This window comes from Equus przewalskii, unplaced genomic scaffold, assembly GCF_037783145.1.
Source record: "Equus przewalskii isolate Varuska unplaced genomic scaffold, EquPr2 ChrUn-3, whole genome shotgun sequence".
Lineage (NCBI taxonomy): Eukaryota > Metazoa > Chordata > Mammalia > Perissodactyla > Equidae > Equus > Equus przewalskii.
In genome coordinates, this window is record NW_027228751.1 from 678,541 (window position 1) to 700,658 (window position 22,118).

At 36.3% G+C, this 22,118-nt stretch overlaps 1 protein-coding gene across 3 annotated transcripts in view; it reads left to right on the top strand.

The window, feature by feature from the left end:
* The window catches only part of TMCO1 (transmembrane and coiled-coil domains 1), a 67,763-nt gene that overhangs the window by 38,447 nt on the left and 7,198 nt on the right, over nt 1–22,118 (top strand). Inside the window, exons 6-7 of one of the 3 annotated variants that reach the window (XM_070608169.1) lie at nt 9,106–9,250; nt 10,483–10,547. In XM_070608169.1, the coding sequence (XP_070464270.1) occupies nt 9,106–9,250; nt 10,483–10,524 (187 nt within the window). In that variant the 3' untranslated portion in view covers nt 10,525–10,547. Of the gene's footprint in view, nt 1–9,105; nt 9,251–10,482; nt 10,548–20,742; nt 20,774–22,118 lie in introns of all 3 variants that reach the window. The other 2 variants (XM_070608167.1, XM_070608168.1) reach the window with 2 other exon arrangements.

Consider the following 22,118-nt stretch of genomic DNA (forward strand, 5'->3'; position numbering starts at 1 on the left):
TAGCCTTCTGAGATAAGGATTATAATCTTTATTTTACTGATGAGGCTATGAGACTCCAAGTTACTTAACTTGCCCAAAGTCTGAAAGCTAGTAAATTTTCAGCTGGGATTTAACCCTTGTCTAACTCTAAAGTCCATACTTCTCATCGTGCCACTCTGACTACTGATTGAAGTCCAAACTCCTTAACTTGGCTTTCATGGCACTCCATGCTTTGGCCCAGCCTGTTTTTTAAACTTTATTTTGTATCGCTGTCTACGGGTTGTTCTGCTCTAACTGCACTGTTCACTGTTCCTGAGATACTTATTCTTTCAAATGAATTTTGGTATCACTCATTTGTCAGGTTCCTCTAAAATAAGTCCTTTCAAGTTTTGATTGAAATTTTACTAAATTTATACATTAATTTTGAAATATTAGACACCTTTATAATTTTTAATATTCCCATCTGGGAATATGATATTTCTGCTAGTCTATTTTACCTACTGTTTGTAGTTTCCTTTCAAATAAGTGTTGCATAGATCTTATATTTTCTAGCTCATTGCTACTGGTATATAAATAGGTTACCAAATTTTGTGATTTTGTTTTCTAAGTGATCATCTTCCCTAACTCTAAGAGGTTATAGTGGGTGTTTTTTGTTTTTTTGGGGTTTTTTTTTATTGAGTTCATAATAGTTTACATCAATGTGAGATTTCGATTGTACATTATTTCTTGACTGCCACCACATAAGTGCTCCTCTTCACCCGCTGTGCCCCCCTCCACCTGGTAACCACTGAACTGTTTTCATTGTCCCAGTGTTTATTTATATTCCACATATGAGGGAAATAATCTGGTGTTTGTCTTTCTCAGACTGGCTTATTTCGCTTAGCATAATTCCCTCTGGGTCCTTCCATGTTATTGCAAAAGGGATGAATTTGGCTTTTTTTCTGGCTGAGTAGTATTCCATTGTATATATATACTGCATCTTCTTTATCCAATCATCAGTCGATGGGTGCTTGGGTTGCTTCCATGTCTTGGCTATTGTGAATAGTGGTGCAATGAACATAGGGATGCATATGTTACTTTGGATTGTTGATTTCAAATTGTTTGGGTAGATACCCAGTAGTGGGATAGCTGGGTCATATGGTAGTTCTATCTTTAGTTTTTTGAGGACTCTCCATACAGTTTTCTATAGTGGTTGCACCAGTTGGCATTCCCACCAGCAGTGTGTGAAGGTTCCCTTCTCTCCACACCCTCTCCAACGTTTGTTATTTTTAGTCTTAGTGATTATAGCCATTTTAACAGGCGTAAGGTAGTATCTTAGTGTAGTTTTGATTTGCATTTCCCTGATGATTAGTGATGTTGAACATCTTTTCATGTGTTTATTGGCCATCTGTATATCTTCTTTGGAAAAATGTCTGTTCATCTCTTCTGCCCACTTTTTGATCAGGTTGTTTGCTTTCTTATTGTTCATTTGTGTGAGTTCCTTATATATGATGGAGATTAACCTCTTGTCAGATATATGATTTGCAAATATTTTCTCCCAGTTGGTGGATTGTCTCTTTGTTTTGATCCTAGTTTCTTTTGTGTTGCAGAAGCTCTTTAGCCTGATGAATTCCCACTTGTTTATTTTTTCTCCTGTTTCCCTTGTCTGAGAGGACATGGTGTTTGAAAAGATCCTTTTTCGTTAGATGTCAAAGAGTGTACTACCAATATTACTTTCCAGGAGTTTTATGGTTTCAGGATGTATCTTCAAGTCTTTGATCCATTTTGAGTTTATTTTTGTGTATGGTGTGAGATAGTGGTCTACCTTCATTCTTTTGCATATGCTGTCCAGTTTTCCCAACACCATTTATTGAAGAGACTATCTTTTTTCCATCATATGTTCTTGGCACCTTTGTAGTGGGTTTTAAGTTGATTCTCTGGTTTTCTAGATAATCATGTGATGAGACAAATAATTTGTCTCATTCTTTCCAAATTTCCACCCTTTCTCCCTCTCTCCCTCCCTTCTTCTCCCACTTGCCTCTAGTTCTAATCTGAATTGAATTAGAACAATCAGAAGAGGGCTAAGTACTTAATATTGAAATACTAAAGATAATCTAATAAAGATGGGAACAAGATGAAGAGATTGCCTATATTGCTACTTTGATATTTATGAAATTTTTAGAGGACTGCGGTTTTCAAAAATATATACAAGAGGGGCAGGCCCTGTGGCGGAGTGGTTAAGTTCGCACGCTCCGCTGCAGGCGGCCCAGTGTTTCGTTAGTTCGAATCCTGGGCACGGACATGGCACTGCTCATCAGACCACGCTGAGGCAGCGTCCCACATGCCACAACTAGAAGAACCCACAACGAAGAATACACAACTATGTACCGAGGGGCTTTGGGGAGAAGGAGGAAAAAATAAAATCTTTAAAAAAAAAAAAATATATATATATATACAAGAAAATATGAGGAACAGAATTACTTTCCTAGTCAGCAGAGCCCCCAAATGTTTTCTCTGCTGAGTTTTCATAGCATTGTCACTTACATAAACCATCTAGCATTGAATGTCTTATGTATTTTCATTTATTTTTCAATTCTTAAAGCTCTCGAGTCAAGGGCCATTTTCTTAAAAGCATGTACCATATAATTAAGTACTCAGCAAATATTTGGTGATGAAGTTATTTGGCCGTAGACCAATATTGAAATGCCTGACTATTTACGCAGTTCGTCAGTACAAGATGAAATGGTGTTAGATGCTTTTTCTTATAGTATAGGTTTTCCAAGCTATAGAAATCGAAGAAATCAAATACACTATCTTCAGGAGGAAATGATTTGAAAAGCTTCGTTATAATCAGTCTTCTTGTAAAAGGTTGCTGTTGGCAAAAAGGAAGGCTGTTCTTGTTCTTAAGTAGACTATTTTCTTTTTATTCAGAACACTGGCAATCAGCAGATTTTTGCTTGTTTTGTTTTACAGTACTGGTGGAGGTTCACATAATATAAGTGTTTTAGTATATATTCTAGTGCTGTATTCATTTCTTTTTTTTTAAAGATTGGCACTTGAGCTAACAACTGTCTCCAATCTTTTTTTGGCTTTTTCCTCCTCAAATCCCCCAGAACATAGTTGTATATTTTAGTTGTGGGTCCTTCTAGTTGTGGCATGTGTAACGCTACCTCAGCGTGGCCTGACAAGCAGTGCCATGTCCATGCCCAGGATCCAAACCAGAGAAACCCTGGGCCGCTGAAGTGGAGCGCGCGAACTTAACCACTTGGCCACAGGGCCGGCCCCTGTATTCATTTTTTTAAGACTATTTTTTTAGAGCAATTTTAGTTTTATAACAAAATTGAGAGCAAAGTACAGAGATTTCCTGTATACCTCCTGCTCCCACACATGCATAGCCTCCCCCGTTACCAACATCTTCCATCAGAGTGGTACATTTGTTACAGTTGATGAACCTACATTGACGCTTCATAACCACTCAAAGTCCATAGTTTTCATTAGGGTTCACTCTTGGTGTGCCTATGGGTTTGGAGTATAATGTATAATGATATGTATCAACTATTATAGTAGATACAAAGTACTTGCAGTGCCGGAAAAGTCCTCTGTGCTCTGCCTGTTCATCCCTTTTCTCTTCCACCACCCCAGCTCCTGGCAACCACTGATCTTTTTACTGTCTCTGTGGTTTTGCCTCTTCCACAATGTCATATGATTTTAATCATATAGTATTTAGCCTTTTCAGATTGGCTTCTTTCATTTAATAGTATACATTTAAGGTTCTTCCATGTCTTTTCATGGCTTGATAGCTCATTTCTTTTTAGCACTGGATAATATTCCGTTGTTTGGATGTACCACAGTTTCTTTATCTGTTCACCTAGTCAAGGACATATTGGTTGCTTCTGAGTTTTGACAGTTGTGAATAAAGCTGCTATAAAAATCTGTGTGTGGTTTTTGTGTGAACGTGTTTTAACTCCTTTGGATAGATACCAAGGAACAAAATTGCTATATTGTGTTCATGTTTTTGTTGTGGTCTTTGTGCCCTGTACATTTCAAAATATGTAATATTATTGTGTCTAAGACTGTCAGCACCTACAAGTTAAAGGCTATATCTCTATTCTTTATAGGCTGGCATGTGAAATTAAAAGTCTAGTATATATTTTGGTTGTATTGAACCGAATTATTCAATCTAACATAATTTCTCTGAGTTTCACTTTGATCTTCTGTTGATTATAGATTGGAATACCTATCGCTAATACCCCGTTCAGTCTTAACATTTGTTGACAGCTGTCAGATTTTAAGAAAAATGCCTAAGGTTAGACTAAGATGGGAAGGACCTGAGCTCCCAGATTGCCAGAGCAATAGGAGGCATTGAATTTAGCTATTTATTTCTCTTTTTTTTTTCTCTTCCTGGATCATTTCTGTAAAGCTGAAACATTACAATCTTAGAAGAGATCTTGCAAGTCATTTAACACATAACTTCTGTCCCAATACAGAAATCCTTTCAATAATACCTCTAGTAGATAATTTTCCATTCTCTGTTCAGTTATTTCCAACAATGAGGACCTTGATGGTTTCTGAGATAACATACTTTTATTTAGTAGTGGTTTAATTGTTTGTTTGATTTCTTTGTTTTTTTTTTTAATTTGGTGAGGAAGGTTGGTCCTGAGTCAACATCTGTTGCCAGTCTACCTCTTTTTGCTTGAGGAAGATTGTCACTGAGCTAACATCTGTGCCAATCTTACTCTATTTTATGTGGGATGCCGCCGCAGTGTGGCTTGACAAGCAGTGCTAGGTCTGTACTCGGAATCTGAACCTGCGAACCCCGGGCCACCAAAGCGGAGTACACAAACTTAACCACTACACCACCAGGCTGGTCCCCCCCCGCCCCCCCCCCCCCCCCCGCCATTGAGTAGCTTTGAGGGCTTAAAAATAATTCCTTTTACTGGGCCAAAATATGCCTCCCTGTACTTCTCCATTCGTGAGTAGTTCCTGTCCTCTAGAATCACAGAGAGTAAGTGCACTTAAAGAAATAATTTACCTATTATAAGCCCTCTCTCTCTTTGCACCTTTCCCCTTCTCTCCCTAACTCTTTTCTTTATTAAGCTAGATGCCAGTTCACTTAGCTATTCCTGTGACGAGCTTCTAGTCTCCTGGAAAAATTAATTCGTTAAAAGTAAGAATTTTCAGAAGTTTCTTTTTTTTTCACATTTGTGGCTGGTTTAAGGTCTCATGCATAGTGGTTGTTCAGTTTCGCATAAATGAATAACTTACAAAACATAAAAGGTTTTCCTTTGGTTTAATCTTTTTTTTCAGCTTTATTGAGATATAATTGACATATAACATTGTGTATGTTTAAGATGTACAATGTAGATATTGCAAAATAATTACCACAATAAGGTTGGGTAACACATCCTTCACCTTACATAATTATCATTTTGTTTTTGTGGTGGTGTTGGGGAAAACATTTAAGATTTACTCTCTTAGCAACTTTCAAGTTTATAATACACTATTGTTAACTATAATCACTATGCTGTACGTTAGATTCCTGAAAAATTTTTCATCTTGTAACTAGAAGTTTGTTCCCTTTCACCAACATCACCCCATTTTCCCCACTCCCCGGCCCCTGGCAACCACCAATCTAACTCTGTTTCTATGAGTACAACTTTTTTAGATTCCACATATAAATGATATCATACAGTATTTATCTTTGTCTGACTTATTTCACTTAGCATAATGCCCATGTTGTCACAAATGGCAGGATTTCTTTTTATATGGTTAAGTACTATTCCATTGTGTATATGTAAATATATCTATCTCACATTTTCTTTGTGCATTCATCTGTCAGTGGACACTTAGGTTGTTTCCATGTCTTGACTATTGTGAATAGTGCTGTAATGAACGTGGAGGTCCCGATAATCTCTTTGAGATAATAATTTGTGTTATTTCCTTTGGCTATATACCCAGAAGTGGATTGCTGATCATATAGTAGTTCTATTTTAATCTTTTGGGGAACTTTCGTTCTGTTTTCCCTAGTGGCTGTACCTATTTACATTCCACCAACAGTGCACATGGGTTCCCTTTTCCCTATGTCCTTGCCAGCATCTGTTGTTTCTTGTCTTTTTGATAATAGCCATTCTCACAGATGTGAGGTGATATCTTGTTGTGGTTTTGATTTGCATTTCCCTAATGGTTAGTGATGTGAGCGTCTTTTCTTGTACTTCTTGGCCGTTTGTGTGTCTTGTTTGGAAAAGTGTCTATTCAGATCCTCTACCTACTTTTTAATCAGATTGTTATTATTATTATTATTTTGCTATTGAATTATATAGTTCCTTATAGATCTTGGGTATTAAACCCTTATGAGATATATGGTTTGCAAATATTGTCTCCCATTCCATAGTTTGCTTTTTCATTTTGTTGATTGTTTCTTTTGCTGTGCTGAAGCTTTTTAGTTTGATGTAGTCCCATTCGTTGATTTTTGTTGCTTGTGCTTTTGGTCTCATATCCAAAAAATCATTGCCAAGATCAATGTAAGGAGCTTTTCCTCTAGGAGTTTACAGTTTCAGGTCTTATGTTTAAGACTTTAATCCATTTTGAATTACTTTTTGTGAGTTGTGTAAGATACGGGTCCAGTATCGTTCTTTTGCATGTGAATATCCAGTTTTCCCAACACTGGATATTTTGATAGTTTGAAGAGACTATCCTTTCTCATATTGAATATTCTTGGTTCCTTTGTCAAATATTAGTTGACCATATATGTGTGGGTATATTTCTTGGCCTTCTGTTCTGTTCCATTCGTCCATTTTATGTCAGTACCATACTATTTTGATTACTGTAGCTTTGTGATATAGTTTAAAATCAGGAAATGTGATGCCTCTAGCTTTGTTCTTTCTCAAGATTGCTTTAGCTATTAGGGGTTTCTTGTGATTCCATATGAACTTTAGGATTGCTTTTTCTGTTTCTGTGAAAAATCTGTTGGAATTTTGATAGAGATTGTGTTGACTCTATCAGTGGCTTTGGGTAGTATAGACATTGTAACAATATTAACTCTTCCAATATCTTTTCATTTATTTTTGTCTTCTTCAATTTCTTTCATCAGTGTCTTATAGTTTTCTGTGTGTAGATCTCTCACCTCTTTGGTTAAATTTATGCTTAGGTATTTTATTCTTTTTAATGCTATTGTAAATGGGATTATTTTATTTCTCTTCCAGATAGTTCATTGTTAGTGTATAGAAATGCAACTGATTTTTGTATGTTAATTTTGTATTCTGAAACTTTATTGAATTTGTTTATTAGTTCTAAAAGGTTTTCTTTTTGGTTACAATTTCAAGTTGAAAATAACAAAAATTAAAATAACTACTTAAGATGAATTTGTTGGATCTGTACGTTAACAGTAAGAGGGGATAAACATCTTGGACTGTATCTGTTCCATCCCTTCTTCTCACAGCTTAACTCCACAGAAGGATAGTCAGAGTGGCATACCAGAGCAGCATGCTGTATAGGGCATATAAGCAGAAAATATTGGAACAACTGCATTTAATACTTCTTATGAGTCAATGGAAGTATCTTCTCCTGGAAACATTACTACTTTTGTTTTGCTTTTGTTAGCTTAGTAGAAAAGAATGACAATGATTACTTCAAGCAGATCTTTAAATATTTTTGTCATATACAGGTAAAGTCACTTCATGATTGAGCACTTTTCCTGTATAAATATAAACTAGGAAGGCAATTGGAAGTAGTAAGTGGGTAATCATACATGTAGAAGATAGTTCATTCTATTCTGTATTCTTTGGAGTACAGTTGTGTAAGAAGCTCTTTAGAACCATAATAGTTTGAATATTTAGGAATTTTTTTCCCAAAGACAAAGATGGTATTGCTACCTCTCTTTTTCCTCTCTTTCCATAGAAACATTCTAAACACCAAGTGTTTTTCTAAGAGGGAATTTTCTACCCACTTTAACTGGAACCAAATACTTTATTTGGCTAATTTATCACTGTCCATAACCACATTAATTTTTATAATTTTTATTGTTGTCTGATTATACAACTATATACTATATATATAATAAGTTGTATACAATTATACAACTTATTCATAGAAAAGTATGAAAGAAGGTTATATCCCCAGCATGTCAATGTATATATACTGGTAGGTATTTTTTTCTAGCTTTTTTCTAAGCTTTTCTCTTTTAGAAATATTTCTCTTTTTTATTTTGGAAAAAAAAGGAATTACTTTCAGACACAAAGTATGTTAAAAGTTATCTCAGTATACTGTATATACAATTTAATAATCTACTTTTTTCATTCACTACTATGTTTTCCATGAATTTCTGTTCAGAAATGTTTGTCCTGTTAGCGTGTATATTGGGAATCTTTGAGTCTTGGAAAAGAGGGTTTATAATATATTATTGGTGTCATGGTTTAGGACAGTGGGGGGCTCTCTGAGACTCTGAGGAGGTCCTTGAGGTCAAAATTATTGTCGTAATAGTTCTAGGACATCATTTGCCTTTTTCACTCTCATTCTCTCATGAATGAACAGTGGAATTTTCCAGAGGCTCCATGATGTGTAATATTGCAACAGCTTGAATGCTGAAGGAGCTATGGGAATCCAGCAGTATTCTGTTAAATAAAACATTAAAGAGATTTAAAAGAAAAAAAAAGCCTTTCTTCTCACTAATTTCTTTTTTGTTTTAGAAAATATACTTATTTTTCATAAAATATTTATGTCAACTATAATGATTATTTACCTTTTTATGATTTTACCTTTTAAATGATTATTTACCTTTTTATGATTTTACCTTTTAAATGATTTAACAAATATTTTAACATTTCTCAGTTTTAATTTATAGAACAGTAAATATTGATAGATATGACCTCTAAATGAAAACTTACTGGGTTCCTCAGTAATTTTTCAGAGTGTTAAGGGGTCCTGATACTGAAAAAATTAAGAATCACCTGTTTAGAAAAAGATTGATGGGAAAAATCTAGGCCTTTCCTTACATCCTTGTACTTCAGGTCTCTTTTTAGAATATCACCCTTTCTTTGTTTTTTAGAGATCAAGGGACTTAATGTTCTATTTCTGTCCCAGATTCATCTCGGGAACTAAGTAGCTTGTCAATCTTCCAAAAATAACAATTCTTTGTTTTTTCCTTTGTAGATTTGATGGTAGAGTGGTGGCAAAGCTTCCTTTCACCCCCCTTTCCTACATCCAAGGGCTGTCTCATCGAAATCTGTTGGGGGATGACACCACAGACTGTTCCTTCATCTTCCTGTATATTCTCTGCACCATGTCGATTCGACAGGTGAGTGACCACATCTGCTATTGAATATGTATGTCCTTCCTTACTCTCATACCCTAAATTAGCATTGACTTCTGTAATACTGTGTCTGCTGTTGCTACTGAGATCTTTCAGTTGATTGTTTTAGAATTCCCTTATATCATCTAAAGCTGTTTCAAATGTGTAAAGATCTAGATTACTAATCCTTGGGGATGGAAATAGCCATAAAACCAAACATGGTTTCCACATCCCATTCTTAGAGCTCTCAGGTTCCTTTTTCATTACAGCTATCTAAAGGTACTAAAGTAAAGAGTGAGTTTGATTTTCCAAGTATCATTTCTTCTTTATTACACATCTGTGCCTTTGTGGCACTTAAGGAAAACAAATAGGCGTAATAATTTGGTGATTTTAAGTTATTCACAACTGAGATAAAATCTGGGTTATAGGATTTACATTTGACCAACATGATAGTCAGACATTCACAGTAAAAAAGAGTGAGAGCTAAGGGTTGTAAACTTAACCAGTATGCCATAAAGCCGGCCTTATCTTTTTTTTTTAGAGGAAGATTAGCCCTGAGCTAACATCTGTTGCCAATCCTCCTCTCTTTGCTGAGGAAGACTGGCCCTGAGCTAACATCCATGCCTATCTTCCTCTACTTTATATGTAGGATGCCTATCGCAGCATGGCTTGCCAAGCGGTGCCATGTCCGCACCTGGGATCCGAACCGGCGAACCCTGGACCACCAAAGTGGAACGTGGGAACTTAACCACTGCTCCACCGGGCCTTGTCTTTGTATACTTTAAAGTACCTTTGTATTAGTATATACTATGCACCTGAAAGCTATATGTTACACAAGTGGTAGATGATAGACTGAAATATAAACTTATAAACTTGGCAAATTGGGGTTATATCATTTTTGTATTGAAGTCATAATAGTTTATAACATTAAGTTTCAGTTGTACATTATTATTGGTCAGTCACCATATATATATGCCCCTTTACCCCTTATGCCTACCCCCAACTCCTTTCCCCTCTGGTAACCACTAATCTGTTGTCTTTGTCCATGTGTTTTTTTTATCTTCCACATATGAGTGAAATCATATAGTGTTTGTCTTTCTCTGTCTGGCATATTTCTCTTAACCTAATACCCTCAAGATCCATCCGTGTTGTTGTGAATGGGACAGTTTTGTCTTTTTTTATGTCTGAGTAGTATTCCATTGTATATATAAACCATCTCTTCTTTATCCATTCATCAGTCGGTGGGCACTTGGGTTGCTTCCACATCTTGGCTGTTGTGAATAATGCTGCGAAGAACATAGGGGTGCGTAAGTCTTTTTTGAATTGTTAATTTCAAGTTCTTTGAATAAATACCCAATAGTGGAATAGCTGGGTCGTATGGTATTTCTATTTTTAATTTTTTGAGAAATATCCATACTGTTTTCCATAGTGGCTGTACCAGTTTGCATTCCCACCAGCAGTGTATGAGGGTTCCCTTTCCTCCACAACCTCTCCAACATTTATTGTTTTTCATCTTGGTAGGTATAGCCATTCTAACAGGTATAAGGTGATATCTCATTACAGTTTTGATTTTCATTTCCCTAGTGATTAGTGATGTCAAGCATCTTTTCATGTGCCTGTTGGCCATCTGTATATTTTCTTTGCAAAAATGTCCATTCATATCCTCTGCCCACTTTGTGATCAGGTTGTTTGCTTTTTCTTGTTAAGTTGTATGAGTTCTTTATATATTTTGGAGACTAACCCCTTGTTGGATATATGATTTGGAAATCTTTTCTCCAAGTTAGTGGGTTGTCTTAACATTCTGTTGCTGGTTTTGTTCACATTGCAAAATCTCTTTACTCTGCTCAAGTCCCATTTGTTTATTTATTCCTTTTGTTTCACTTGCCCAGCTAGACTTAATATTCAAAAAGATCCTTCTAAGACTGATGTCAAAGAGTAGCTTGCCTATATTTTCTTCTAGGAGTTTTGCAGTTTCGTGTCTTAGCTTCAAGTCTTTAATCCGTTTTGAGTTCATCTTTGTGTATGGCAAAAGATAATGGTCTACTTTCATTCTTTTGCATGTGGCTGTCCAGTTTTCCCAACACCATTTATTAAAGAGGTTTTTCCTTTCTGCATTGTATGTTCTTAGCTCCTTTGTTGAAGATTAGCTGTCTGTAGATGTGTGGTTTTATTTCTGGGCTTTCAGTTCTGTTCCATTGATCTGTATGTCTGTTTTTGTACCAGTAGCATGCTGTTTTGATTACTGTAGCTTTGCAGTATATTTTGAAGTCAGGGATTGTGATGCCTCCAGCTTTGTTCTTTTTTCTCAGGATTGCTTTAGCTATTTGGGGTCTTTTTTGGCCCCATATGAATTTTAGGATTCTTTGTTCTATTCCCATGAAGAATGTCATTGGGATTCTGATTGGGATTGCATTGAATCTGTGGGTTGGTTTAGGTAGTTTGGACATTTTAACTATGTTTATTCTTCCAATCCATGTGCATGGAATATCGTTCCATTTCTTTATGTCATCATCAATTTCTTTCAACAATGTCTTATAGTTTTCATTGTATAGGTCTTTCACCTCCTTACTTAGGTTTATTCCTAGATATTTTATTCTTTGTGTTGAGATTGTAAGTTGGATTGTATTCTTTTTTTTTTTTTTTTTGAGGAAGACTAGCCCTGAGCTAACAACTGCCACCCATCCTCCTCTTTTTGCTGAGGAAGACTGGCCCTCAGCTAACATCCATGCCCATCTTCCTCTACTTTATATGTGGGATGCCTACCACAGCATGGCGTGCCAGGTGGTGCCATATCTGCTCCCGGGATCTGAACTGGCAAACCCCGGGCTGCCGAAGCAGAACATGCACACTTAACTGCTGCGCCACCAGGCCGACCCCCTGGATTGTATTCTTGAGTTCTCTTTTTGTTAGTTTGTTATTAGAGTATAGAAATGCAACTGAGTTTCGTAAGTTGATTTTGTACCCTGCAACTTTGCTGTAGTTGTTGATTATTTCTGATAGTTTTCTGATGGATTCTCTAGGGTTTTCTGTATATAAAATCATGTCATCTGCAAACAATGAGAGCTTCATTTCTTCATTGCCAATTTGGATACCTTTCATTTCTTTTTCTTGCCTAATTGCTCTGGCCAAAACTTCCAGGACTATGTTGAGTAAGAGTGGTGAGAGTGGGCACCTTTGTCTTGTTCCAGTTCTCAGATGGATGGCTTTCAGTTTTTTTCCATTGAGTATGATGTTGGCAGTGGGTTTGTCATATATGGCCTTTATTATGTTGATGTACCTTCCTTCTATACCCATTTTATTCAGAGTTTTTTATCATAAATGAATGTAGGATCTTGTCATATGCTTTCTCTGCATCTTTTGAGATGATCATGTGGTTTTTGTTCCTCATTTTGTTAACGTGGTGTATCACATTGAACCATCCCTGCATCCCTGGTATAAGTCCCACTTTCTCATGGTGTATAATCCTTTTAATGTATTGCTGTATTCAGTTCCAATATTTTGTTGAACAACAAATATGTCGCTATGTTCAACAGCGATATTGGCCTGTAATTTTCCTTCTTTGTGTTGTCCTTGTCTAGCCTTGGAATCAGTGATGTTGGCCTCATAGAATGTGTTAGAAAGTGTTCTGTCTTCTTCAATTTTTTGGAACAGGTTGAGAAGAATGGGTATTAAATCTTTGAGTGTTTGGCAGAATTCTCCAGAGAAGCCGTCTGGTCCTGGACTTTTATTTTTTGGTTGGTTTTTGATTACTGTTTTCAATCTCCTTGCTTTTGATTGGTCTATTCAGATTCTCTATTTCTTCTTGATTTAGTTGTGGGAGGTTGTATGAGTCTAAGAATTTGTCCATTTCATTTCTTCTAGATTGTCCAATTTGTTGGCATATAGTTTTTCATAGTGTTCTCTTATAATCCTTTGTATTTCTTTGGTTTCCATTGTAATTTCTCCTCTTTCATTTCTCATTTTATTTATTTGAGTCTTTTCTTTTTTTCTCAGTGAGTCTGGCTAAGGGTTTGTCAATTTTGTTTATCTTCTAGAAGAACCAGCTCTTAGTTTCATTGGTCCTTTCTACTGTCTTTTCTTTTTCTTTCAATTTCATTTATTTCTGTTCTAATTTTTATTATTTCCCTCCTTCTGCTGACTTTGGGCTTTGTTTGTTCTTCTCCTTCTATTTCTGTTTGGTGTAGTTTGAGATTGCTTATTTGAGATTTTTCTCATTCGTTAAGGTGAGCCTGTATTGTTATGAACTTCCCTCTCAGGACCACTTTTGCTGCATCCCATATGAGTTGGTACGGTGTGTTTTCATCTTCATTTGTCTTTGTTTTTTAGTCAGATTTCTTTTTTAATTTCGTCAATGGTCCATTGGTTGTTCAGGAGCATGTTGTTTAGTCTCCACATATTTGTCACTTTCCTAGCTTTCTTCTTGTAGTTAATTTCTTTGTTTCTTTTTTTTTTTTTTGAGGAAGATCAGCCCTGAACTAACATCTGCTGCCAATCCTCCTTTTTTTGCTGAGGAAGATCAGCCCTGAGCTAACATGCGTGCCCATCTTCCTCTACTTTATATGTGGGATGCCTGCCATGGCATGGCTTGATAAGCAGGGGGTAGGTACGCACCTGGGATCCGAACCTGCCAACCCCAGGCCACCAAAGCAGAACGTGCGAACTTAACTGCTGCACCACTGGGCCAGCCCCTCTTGTAGTTAATTTCTAGTTTCATAGCATTATGGTTGGAAAAGATCCTTGAGGTGATTTCAGTCTTCTTAAATTTATTGAGGCTTGTGTTATTTCCCAAAATATGGTCTGTCTTTGAGAATGTTCCATGTGCACGTGAGAAGAAGGTGTGTTTTACTGTTTTTGCATGGAGTATTCTATATATATCTATTACATCTGTCTGGTCTAGCTTTTCTCTTAATTTCACTATTTCCTTGTTGACTTTCCTCTGGATGATCTATCCGTTCATGTAAATGGGGTGTTGAGATCTCCTACTGTTATTATGTTGCTGTTAATATCTCCTTTTAGGCCTATTAATAGTTGCTTTGTGTACTTTGGTGCTCCTGTGTTAGGTGCATATATGTTTATAAGAGTTATGTCCCGTTGGTGGAGTGTCCCCTTTGTCATTATATACTGCCCCTCTTTGTCTCTCTTGCTTTTTTTATCTTGAAGTCTACTTTTTGTGATATAAGTATGGCAACGCCTACTTTCTTTTGTTTGCCATTAGCTTGGAGTATCATCTTCCATCCCTTCACTCTGAGCCTGTGTTTGTCTTTAGAGCTGAGATATGTTTCGTGGAGGTGGCATATTTTTGGGTCTTGTTTTTTAATTCATCCAGCCATTCTGTGTCTTTTGATTGAACAGTCCATTTACATTTAGAGTGATTATCGATATATGAGGGTTTACTACTGCCATTTTATCACTTGTTTTCCAGTTGTTCTGTATTTCCCTTCTTTCTCATCCTGTGTGTTTCCCCAACTGCCAATTCAGTTTGGTGGTTCTCTATGATGGTTTTCTCATTGTTTAACATTTGTGTCTCTGTTCCAGTTTTTTGTTTAGTCGTTATCATGAGGTTTGTATAAAAGATCTCATAGATGAGGTAGTCTATTTTCTGATGAACTCATTTCCTTAGTTGGTGGGTTCCATCCCTTTCCTCTTCTCCGTCTGAGTTGTTGTTACAACTTATTCCATTTTGTGTTGTGAGTTTGTTGTTAAAATGAAGTGATTATAGTTATTTTTGATGTTTTCTTCCCTTTATCTTTAATGTCATAAGTATGTGTTTGCTAACCTGTTCTGATAGAGAACTGCAGTTTTCTGATTTTGTCTGCCTATTTATCTCCTTGCTCAAGGCTTTGTAAACGCTTTCTTTTTTTTCAGGTATAAGGACCTTGATCATTTCCTGTGGGAGGTGTTTTGTGTCAATGAACTCCCTCAGCTTTTGTTTATCTGGGAAAGTTTTTATTTCTCCATCATATCTGAAGGATATTTTTGCTGGATAGAGTATTCTTGGCTGAAAGTGTTTATCTTTTAGAATTTTATTTATTTTTTATTTTTAAAGATTGTATTTTTTTCCTTTTTCTCCCTAAAGCCCCCCGGTACATAGTTGTATATTCTTCGTTGTGGGTCCTTCTAGTTGTGGCATGTGGGACGCTGCCTCAGTGTGGTTTGATGAGCAATGCCATGTCTGCACCCAGGATTTGAACCAACGAAACACTGGGCCGCCTACAGCGGAGTGCGTGAACTTAACCACTTGGCCATGGGGCCAGACCCTAGAATTTTAAATCTATCATTCCACACTCTTCTAGCCTGTAAACTCTCTGCTGAGAAATCTGCTGACAGCCCAATAGGAGTTCCTTTGTAGGTTATTTTCTTCTGCCTTGCTGCCCTTAATATCTTTTCTTTCTCATTGACTTTTGCCAGTTTTACTAATATATGCCTCGGAGAAGGTTTTATTTTACATTGACGTAGTTATGAGTTCTTTTAGCAGTTCTCATCTATTATTTCTTTGAACAAGCTCTTTGCTCCTTTCCTCTTCTCTCCTCCCTCTTGCAATACCTATAATCCTTATGTTGCATTTCCTAATTGAATAGGATATTTCTAGGAGAATTTCTTCATTTTCTTTTTAGTCTTCTCTTTCCTCCTCTACCTGAAGCATTTCTATATTTCTGTCATCTAAATTGCGGATTCTATCCTCCATAAATCAGCTCTATTTAAGGACTCCAGATTTTTCTTCACCTCATTCATTGTGTTTTTAATCTCCAACATTTCTGATTCCTTTTTTGTAGTTTCAAGCTCTTTTGTGAAGAATATGCTCTGTTCATTAATTTTATGCCTGATTTCATTGAACTGTCTTTCTGAGTTTTTTGTAACGTTTTATGAAAGCTATTTTGAATTCTCTGTCATTTATATTGTAAAATTGTATGACTTCAGGATTGATATCTGAGTGCTTGTTGTTTTCCTTCTGATCTGGAGTGTTAATATACCTCTTCATACTATTTGATTGGGTGGAATTGTGCCATCGTACAGTGGTAGTGTCTGCTCGCAGATTCCATCTGCTGCCACTGGCAGTGGGTCAGGAGCTGTGTATTCTGAGCCCACCACGATCACTGGCAGCTGTGCCTGTTCTTGGGAAGCAGTGTTGACAGGGCCCATCTCCTTTTGCCTGTTGGCAGCCACTGCTTTACACACGTATGCGCAGGCACTCTGTCAGGGGTCCTTTGCTGTGTCTGACCAGCTGAGCTGGTGCACCACGTGGTGATGGAGGGGGATTCTTTCTTTCGTGTGTACAATCCCACGGGTGCTCCTACTCTGCCCTCACTGTCTGCCCTCCTGGGCTGTTTGGCTTGGTGAATACTCTCCCATGATTTCTTAGCCTCCTTGGTGTAGAGCTTTCCCATGGACTGGGAGGCAACTCTGAGAGCGAAGGCATCCCTGCAGAGGGCTGCTCAGAGCTGCATGTGGTCCCATGCCCTGGATCACTGCCATTTGGGGAGGGAGGGGAGATACCCTTACCTCCTTCCCTGCCTCCTGGGGGGTCCAGCACCTCCACACCCTCCGCTGTGTGGATCTCTCAGATGTCTCTTGTGTTGTGTGAATGTCCTCTGTTGGTTTATGAGCATCTTTTATGTTGTATCTTAGGGAGGAGAGTCTAAGGGAAGAGCTCACTCCACTGTGATGCTGACTTCACTCCAGGGTTATACCATCTTTTGCTCCTAAGAGCAATGTATGAAAGTGCATGTTTCTCCCAGCCTCACCAGTAGAAATTGTCAGTCTTTTGAATGTTTATCAATCTGATAAGTAAGATTTTGATTTGCATTTAGATTGGGCATCTCTATTTGTCTAAGAGCTATTTATATATTTTTTTCTTTTGTTGGTAAATGAGAGATTGTGTACGCTTTTGCCTATTTTTCTATTGGGTTGTTAGTCTTTTTCTTATTTTTTAGCCCTTATGTAGGGAGATTAGCCCTCTTTGTGGGCTATAAGTTTCAAATAATTTTTCCAACTTGTCATTTGTGTTTCAGATTTACTTACAATGGTTTTTGCTATGCAAAATTTTATTTATTTTCTGGGGATTCTTTTCCCCTCAAATTTAGCAGCCTTTTATGGTTTTTGGATTTTGAATTATGATGAGAAGTATCTTCTCCACTCCTAAATTATGAAGAGATTCATCCTTGCTTTCTTCTAGTACTTTTGTGGTTTCATTCTTTATATTTTAATCACAGGTCAGTTCACTTGGAGTTTATTACTGTGTACCTTATTTACTCATTTTTTGCCTTCCTGTACTTTGCCAACTATTATGTCATTTTTTCGGAGAAAACATGGATTCATTTGAGATCACAGGTTGCCTACCACTATTTTCAAAGACTAAGAAGCCATTCTTTCGAGAGAGTCGAAAGAATGCAGTGAACTGAATGATTATTCTTGAGTCTGGTGTGTGTTTGAATATGATGAAACCCTGTCAGAAACCTAGTATTACTATTTTCTCTGGAGTGCCTACCTAAATTCATCTTTGAAATTTGCAAGTCTGTTCAGATCCCAGTGACAAAGGTTTCATAGGGTGCGACTTCTCCTTTCTTTACACCTTGTTTAGACAATCAGGTGTTTTGGCATGTGCTGGTGTTGTAGTATGGGCTAAGCAGTGTGATCTGAAGCCCTAGCGTAAAAGAATATGGAGGAGTGGGTCAAAACATATATGTTGTACCTAGACAGTCTCAAAGGTTTAAACTTGTCAGTGTGACTGCCCATTGTAGCAGGAATTCTCCTGACGTGCTCTCAAGTCAATCCTCTCTTATATCCAAAAGCTACTTTCTGGTTTCCTATATTCAGTAATTCCAGTGCTGTTAATCTTTTTTTTAATTATTATTATAGTAAAATAGACATAACGTAGAATTTACTATTTTAACTATTTTTAACAGTACAGTTCTGCGACATTAAGTACATTTGCATTGTTGTGCATCTATCACCACTATCCATCTCTAGAACTTTTTTATATTCCCAAACTGAACATCTGTACCCATTAAATACTAACTCTCTATTTTCCCCTCCCCTTAGTCCCTGACAACCATTCTACTTTCTGTATCTATGAATTTGACTATTCATGTTTGTGAATTTGACCTCATATAAGAAGAATCATATAATATTTGTTCTTCTGTTACTGACCCATTTTACTTAGCATAATGTCTTCAAGGTTCATCCAGGTTGTAGCATGTGTCTGAATTTCCTTCCTTTTTTAAGACCGAATAATATTTCAACATATGTATATGCCACATTCTTTTATACGTTCATCCATTGATGGACACTTGGGTTGCCTTCACGTTTTGGCTATTGTGAATAATGCTGCTGTGAACATGGGTGTATAAATATCTGTTCGAGTTCCTGTTTTCACTTTTTTGGATTATATACCCAGAAGTAGAATTGCTGGATCATATGGTAATTCTGTGCTTAATTTTTTGAGGAATCACCATACCATTTTCCACAACAACTGCACCGCTTTACCCAATACTGTTAACCTTGAGGCTTCAATTCACTACCAGCTTGAGATCATTTTTTAAAGGATCCAAGTAATTTCTTATATTTTTGTTTCAGTGACTAAAAATCATTATTTCATTCACTGGGGGGTTACTGTTTACACTAGATGTATAAAAGGAATGTACATTTTATGCAGTTTACCTCTAGCAATGAGGGTGGCCTTGTTTGTTTTATTGGGGAAGTCTTCATATAGTAAACCAGAATATAGCATCTAGGAGAAAGAGAAACATTTCTGTTATTGATGTCTTTAAGTCTCACCAGTTAATTGCTGCAGTGGTTAGGTATTTTACCACCTGGTTTCCTGAGTTTATGTTTTTACAGTCTTTTATTTGTGAAAGATTATGACTACATGTACATATGTGAGTGTTAATAATAACATTTCTATAGTATTTACCATAATCCATTTCTTTTACTAAATGTGAGTGATGGTGTAATTAAACCAACTAGCTCTAGTCCTTTCATGACAATGATAACCCCGTTATTATCATGGAGATTTACTATTAGATTGAGTTAAGGGTATCTGTTCCAGCCATTTGTTTCCCCATCCTTAAGAGAACTGATTATCACATTATTAATAATTCCTTGATAGACTCAGTTGTTCATTCATTTCTTCATTCAACAAAATTGAGCAAGTATATGTATCAGGCTCTGTGCTGTGGGTTTATATACAGTTCTAAACAAAACTGACATCTAATGGTCCTTGCCCTCATGAAACTTGTTTCTTTTGAAATAAAAAGGTTAAAATTTCCCACCTTTAGCTTCACTTTAAAAAAACTCGTTATCAAATATGAAGGTGTAGAAGTACATTTAAAATTATTTCTATTGTACTGATCATTCAGAGTAGAAGCATATCAAACAAGAATTAAATGTAAACTAAGGCAGTTTTATGACATATTACTAATTCACATAAGTATTTGTGAGTCTGGTTTTCAACTATTACACATTTTTTTTTCCATTCTAGGATGTTATTGATTATTTGATTCACTGTTGACTAAGAGCTTTCAAGGAAAAGCAGAAATAGTACTATACTGATCATATTATAGATTTTAAGACATTCCTCCTTCAGAAACTTTAAATGTTGGGGATAGAGAAGAGGGCATAGTAAGATTGAGCAAATATAGTATTAGGAGGTAAAACATTGACGTTTGAATCTTGTTGCCACTTACTGGATTAGTGTCCTTGGGAAAATCGTATAACCTCTGAGTCTCAGTTTTCACAAAGGTGAAATGGGGTTTAGTGTACAACCTCACCATCTTATGATAATCAGATGACAATAATATAGAATGTTAGCAGTTGTTCTTGAAGTGACACTTTTTAAAAAATCTGTTAACCCTGCCACTTTGGAGTATTTTTTAAAATTAATATTCGTTTCCCAACCCAAGATAGAACAAAGTTTCTTTTTACAGATTAGCACATGATGATATGTCATATCAACTGAAAATAAATCTAATTACCTTTTCTTATTTTTATCTTTCTCCTTTTGTTTACTTCCTTAATGTTTAGTGATAAATGATTAGCTGCCTTGACCTTCACATCACAACTGTTTCCTTTGTATGAATTTGTAGCAACGGAAATGGCAGATCTGCCAGCTTCCATCGGAGGCATTAAGCTAGTCCAGTAGTGATGGAATTCAAGAATAAAAGGAAATTTCTTTAACTCCTAAAATTAAGGTTTTTTCTTTTTTTTCCTTATTATTATTATGAGTCGGTAGATTGAGTAAATGATAGTCTCCTCTATATAAAGTGCTCTAAAGCTAAGTGAAAAATGGTCTATTCTTAGAAATTTATATGCGTGTAAAAGCTATGAACAGAATTTTCCTTTCTTTGACAGCAAATCGATTAGTGATTCTGAGGAAAAGTGGAAGACAGAGTTTCTTATCTTTTTTTTCTTTCATCACCTACATCTTAATATATAACTTCATGTATGTATGACCAAAGTCTGAAAAAGTATCAGTGAGAATTTGTCATTGTCTCCTTCAACAGGTATATGTGCTCAGGACAGTGATAAAAATAGGTAAATTTTATTTTCTCTCACACTTTCAGCTTTCTGAGGGCAAAGTATTTTGATATGCCTTGTATATGTATCAAAATAGCTTCTAATTATGTCATGTCAGTATATCTTAAAGTCATCAGAATGATAAAAGAATTAGATGCCTGCCATCTCCTGCACCTCATCATTAATTTATGTCACTTTATTTAAGGTTTAGAACCTAATTCATTAATGTCAGTATAGCTCATCTACAATCAGGTTATCCACAAGCAAGGTATTGTAGTATTTAATTTCAGATCAGTTAAGAGAGTGCTTGTGGTTCAGAAAATGACAGCTAACTACTAATTGAGAAGAACAGATTATTGAGGCATCATCTTAATCTGTTCCCTTTCTGAATTGTTTCAGTGCATAAATTCAAGACTTTAGTTAGAATAATCCCTGTCAATGCTGAAGATTGATTCAAATCCTTTTAGTATGCCCAGAATTCATCTCTGATGCTGAGAATATAAGGGTAAAAGTGATGATCTCTGCCCTTGTGGAACTCACAGTCTACTTGGAAAGACAAACCCGTAAGAATCGGTAGAATATGATTGATTCTCTTTGTGTGTATCTGTGTGCATGTACAAAATGCTATAGGAGGAAAAAAAAACGTGCTTTGGAAGCATAATGGCTACAGGGATGGGTTCTATGAAACTAAGATTTATACGAGAGGGCATTTGAGTTGTATCTTGAAGAATGAGTAGTGTTTTCCAATCTTATCAGAGTGTTCTTGGCATAGGAAACTTGGAGGCTTGAAAACATAGAGGCCTGAAAGTGTATAGTGAATATAGAGAGCACTGGGTCCAGAGTTGTCGATGGGATGTAACAGGAGATGAAGCATGTCACTGCTTAAGGTGGGTACCTCGCAGTACAGGATTAAGTGATTTCTTTTTCTTTTTCTTTTCTTGTGTGTTTCTTCACGCAAGTCTGCTGGTGACATACTCTCTTTAATCTTTATCTGAAAACATCTTTACTTGTCTTTATTCTTAAAAGATATTTTCACTGGATACAGAATTATGGGTTGGCTGTTTTTGTTTGTTTTAATCCTTTTATCATTTTAAAATGCCTTTCCACTATCTCTAGCCTCCGTTGTTTCTGATGAGAAGTTCTCCATCTCTTTGTATCCCTGTAGATAATGTGTCACTTTTCTCTAGCCTCTTTTAGATTTTCTCTTTTAAATTTCATTTTCAGCAATTTGACTATGATGTGGCTAGGGAATTTAAAAAAAAATTATCCTGCTAGACTTTGTGGTTTTCATTAAATCTGGGAAATTTCAGCAATTTTTTTCTTTTCCTTTTTTTTTTTTCAAAGATTGGCAGTTGGGCTAAGA